This window comes from Dermochelys coriacea, chromosome 17, assembly GCF_009764565.3.
Source record: "Dermochelys coriacea isolate rDerCor1 chromosome 17, rDerCor1.pri.v4, whole genome shotgun sequence".
NCBI lineage: Eukaryota > Metazoa > Chordata > Testudines > Dermochelyidae > Dermochelys > Dermochelys coriacea.
The window spans coordinates 22,034,113-22,038,306 of record NC_050084.1 but is presented as its reverse complement, the minus strand read 5'-3'; the positions used below and the strand labels follow the sequence as shown (position 1 = coordinate 22,038,306).

The 4,194-nt window shown below is 48.7% G+C and overlaps 1 protein-coding gene across 1 annotated transcript; it reads left to right on the top strand.

Moving 5' to 3' along the window:
* The first annotated feature begins 430 nt into the window (after nt 1–430).
* On the top strand, nt 431–3,812 carry LOC119844629 (C-C motif chemokine 5-like). Its single transcript, XM_038375758.2, has 3 exons — nt 431–673; nt 1,301–1,412; nt 2,866–3,812. Exons 1-3 carry the CDS (start codon nt 457–459, stop codon nt 2,951–2,953), a joined length of 417 nt encoding a protein of 138 aa, XP_038231686.1. The 5' UTR covers nt 431–456; the 3' UTR covers nt 2,954–3,812.
* The last annotated feature ends 382 nt before the right edge of the window (nt 3,813–4,194 follow it).

The window sequence follows — 4,194 nt, the reverse complement described above, 5'->3', positions numbered from 1 at the left end:
TGAAGGCTGAGACGTTAACAGAGTTCAAAAAAGAACTAGCTAAGTTCCTGGAGGATCGGTCCATCAATGGCTATTAGCCAGGATGGGCAGGGATGGTGTTCCTAGCCTCTGTTAGCCAGAAGCTGGGAATAGATCACTTGATTACCTGTTCTGTTCATTCCCTCTGGGGCACCTGGCATTGGCCACTGTCGGAAGACAGGACACTGGGCTAGATGGACCTTTGGTCTGACCCAGTATGGATGTTCTTATGTTCTTAAGGAGTGGCTCTTCTGTTTTAAGGTATGCTCGATGCAGGACCTGTGGTGATACATACAGTGATTACTTCATATCCTTCCCCCTCAGTGTCCCTCCTGCTGCTATGTTGAAACTGATCTCAGCTCATTGCAAGGACTATTCTTGTATATCCTGAGGTGAGGCATAGCTGCTGTTGCTCCTTCACCACAGTGACCAGTGGCCATGCAGCTGATGTCATGGAACAGGCAGGAAACCTCACTGTTCCCCTATAAAAACAGGGGCTTGTCCCGGGGGTCAGTATCAGAGGTTAGAAAGAGTTCGTGCTCTGCTTCTACTCCTACGGTTCATCCCCCACCTGACAGCAACATGAAGGTCTCTGTGGCTGCTCTTGCCATTCTCCTCATTGCTGCCTTCTGCTCCCTGGCTTCCTCTGCCCCATGTGAGTCCAGCTTCCCTCTGTCCTTGCAGGGTTCTTCTTCTGAAAGGTGGCAACTTTGCAGCTCAGCCTTTAAAGGTCACCTGTAAGGATTTAATATAACAGGGCTTTATGGCCTCTTCTGCTTCTTTGGGATCGATGGAAGCCATCTGGAAGGGCTGCTTTTAAATATTGTCTTAGAGATATTGGGATTATCAATTTGGATCTTCTCAGGTTTCGCTGGAGGACTTTGAGAGGGCACCTGGAGATGGTGCTTGTGAACTCTCACCTTAAATGAAGGGATGGGGCAAATAGTGTTGAATCTTTACCAAAGATGTCCTTTGTCACTAGTGTTCATTAGGTGTCGGGGTTAAAGGGAGATTAATGAAAATAAACCCAAACCTGTAAAGGCTCTGGCCAGGACTTTTCCCCCTCTCACTTGCTTACTATTCAGTGTGATGCTGTCACTTCATCACAGAGATAATCAGAGCCTGTCGCTGTGCGTTGAATGAAAACAAATTAACGAGGTCTCCAGACTTGTTAAGGAGGAAAAGCTGCAGATCGCTAGTGCAGGGGGCGACTGTCACTGTCCAGACCGTGCCTCCTTGAGGAATAATGGACACTCACCTCCAGCTTTTCAATCTCTTTCAGTTGGTTCAGACACGACCGTCTGCTGCTTCAGCTACACCTCCCGGAAGCTGCCCCAGCGCCACCTGAAGGACTATTTCTACACCAGTGGAAAGTGCTCTCAGCCAGCTGTAGTGTAAGTACTAGCTCCTGCACTGCAGAAGGTCTGGGCAAAGGTCTCTGTCAGCCTTTAATCTCTCCACAATCACCTCAGGCTGTGTTTAGGGCTTGTCTACATGGGACAGTTCTATTAGTATAAGCAACTACGTGAATTTAAACCATTGTAATTATCCTGGTTTAACTCCTTGTGTGGATGCTCTTATTCTGGTGTAAGAGGCTTTTTCAATGTAGATTATGTTGCTTGGGAAGGGATTTAAGATAAACTGGAAAAGGGCCACTCTGATGCTGGAATAGGAGTATCTACATTGGGAGCGGTGGTTATACTAGGATAACTATATGGGTCTAACTGGTAAAGCCTTCTCATGTAGACAAACCCTAGGAAAACTAGCTATTGTGTTATGTTTTAAATACCATTTCACACCTAGTGTAGATAAAGGCAACTGTGTTTAAGTCAGTGGGTTCTGGGGTCACGTACGTTGCTTTGGAGTGGATTAAGGCTATGTCTACACTGCAGCCTATGTCGGCAAAATGTATGTTGCGCAGGGGTGTGAATACTCTAGCCCTCTAGTGACGTAAGTTACACTGACATAAGCACTTGTGGGGACAGCGCTGTCGGCGGGAGAGCTTCTCCGGCCAACATAGCTTCTTTTGCTTGCATGGGGATTTTATTGTGCTGACGGGAGAGCTCTCTCCCTTTGGCATAGAACGTCTTCACCAGACGCTCTGCAGCGGCGCAACTGTCTTGGTACAACTGCAGCGCTGTTTGTGTAGACATGGACTTAAGCTAAACTCGAATTAGTATCCATGCAGCGGTTACACTGGGAACACGACAGGGGATAACTAACTTTCTGTGTAAACAAGCCCTTCGCTAGAGTTAACCCAGACCAGCTAACACTCTAAACACAGCTGCGCGAGGTGCTAAATTTTGCACAGAAACATGGGAATCAGTTACTCAACACACTGCATTTCCCCAGTCTAGACAGAGCCTATGGGGGAGAGCATGGTGTGTAACTCCCCGCTGCAGCATCCTGCAGCCAAATGCACCAAACGGAGGCTGTTGCTGCATCCGGGTGGGGGCTCCTGTCACTGAGAGGTGCAGTAAGCAGAAAACTAGGCTGAACTCATACAAGCCACCATTTCCAGTCTCATTCCCACACTAATTGGATCAGTGAGCAGCTGGTCATTTAGGTGTTTCTCTGAATAGACCTTTGAGGTTCTCCAGGCCCTCGTGTGGTTTAATAGGCCACGGTGCAGTGAGGTAGCATGAGGCCTGGGATTCGTAGGCTTGGAAGTCTGGGCTGAGGCTATTCTCCCCTCTGAATGGTCCTAAACAGGGAGCCATGGCAGTGAACAAAGGGCCCACAGGGGTCATCCCATGGCCCCAGACCCACCAGGCCCAGTTTATTACAGCAGCAAATTCCATCCCCGCATGAGTGTACTAAGCCCCGGGTCTCTCTTGTGCTACACAGATTTGTCACCAGAAAGAACCAACAAGTCTGCGCCAATCCGGACACCAAATGGGTCCAGGAACACGTGAATTACCTAGAAATTAAATGAGATGGCTGGGAGCTGATGGAGACCCTGCGCGCTTCCCTTTGCAGTGCTGGCACCAGTGGCTATTGTGCTGTCCACGGAACACCACCCCTCAGCCCCTAGCAAAGGCCGTCGCTGCACTTTAAGGGCTTTCTGGCACTTTAAAGACATTTTAAGCTATTTTATTTGTATTGTAAAAGAATCACTTCTGTTCTAGATGATCCACCTTTATGGTACAAACCAGGCCCTGAACACTTGTGGTCATTAAAAATCCTATGGCCCTTAAAGGTAGCAGCCTATGAGGCAGTGTGGTCTGGTAGCTAGAGCACTGGACTGGGACTCAGGAGACCTGGGCTTTATGGGCAAGTCACTTCCCTGCTTGGTACTTCAGTTTCCCCACCTGTAAAATAGGGATAATGATACCAATCTCTTTGGTAAAGAGCTTTGAGATCTACTGATGGGAAGTGTTATATAGAAGTTAGGTGTCATTCATCATCTCCTGGCTAAATTCCAGTTCAATTAATTCAATTTCATATCCCTAACTTCCTCATGTGGTTTCAACTGTTTATGGGACTTCCCCTTCCCTTCCCGCCCTAAGTTCTGTGCAGCTGTGGAACCATTGATGTGCGTTATCCAGAGGTGGCTGCATTCCAGTAACAGGTGAAGTAACTCCTGGCTTGCACCTGTGTGAAACTATCTGCCAAGTTTGAGAAGCACCTTGTGATCCTTCGGGATGACAGACAGTGAGCAGCAAATAAGCTAATGCTGTAATATTATTGGTCTCTCATTTATCAGGGGGTTGCTGTGGACCAGCAGACCGTGCCTTTATGTTTGACACACTGTCACTTGCTGATTTCAAGAAATAAAGATGTTTTTCTCTCTGTGAAGTGCCTGGCTGTCTCTCCCTGAGCTCGGAGGTGTTCCAGGCGCGTCCCCGAGTGGCCTGTGTGGCATCGTGTCAGCTACTTGTGCCCAGTCCCTTAGATGCATAGATTTGTAAAGCCAGAAAGGACCAGTAATCTAGCCTGACCTCCTGATTGCACAGGGACTCCTCATTGAGGCAGCCAGGTGGGTGCAGGCAGGCAGAGACCATAAGTGGGAGAGGAGAGCCAGGCTGACTCGAACAGGCTACCTTGCACGTGGGGTGGTGTCTGTGGATGCATCGGGGAAGCCCCACAGCATGCCCAGCTCAAGGGATTCAGCTGCCCCAGTCCTTCTCCCTCCCATAAAGAGAAGCCAAGGGGAAGGTGTATTGCTGTCCAGCT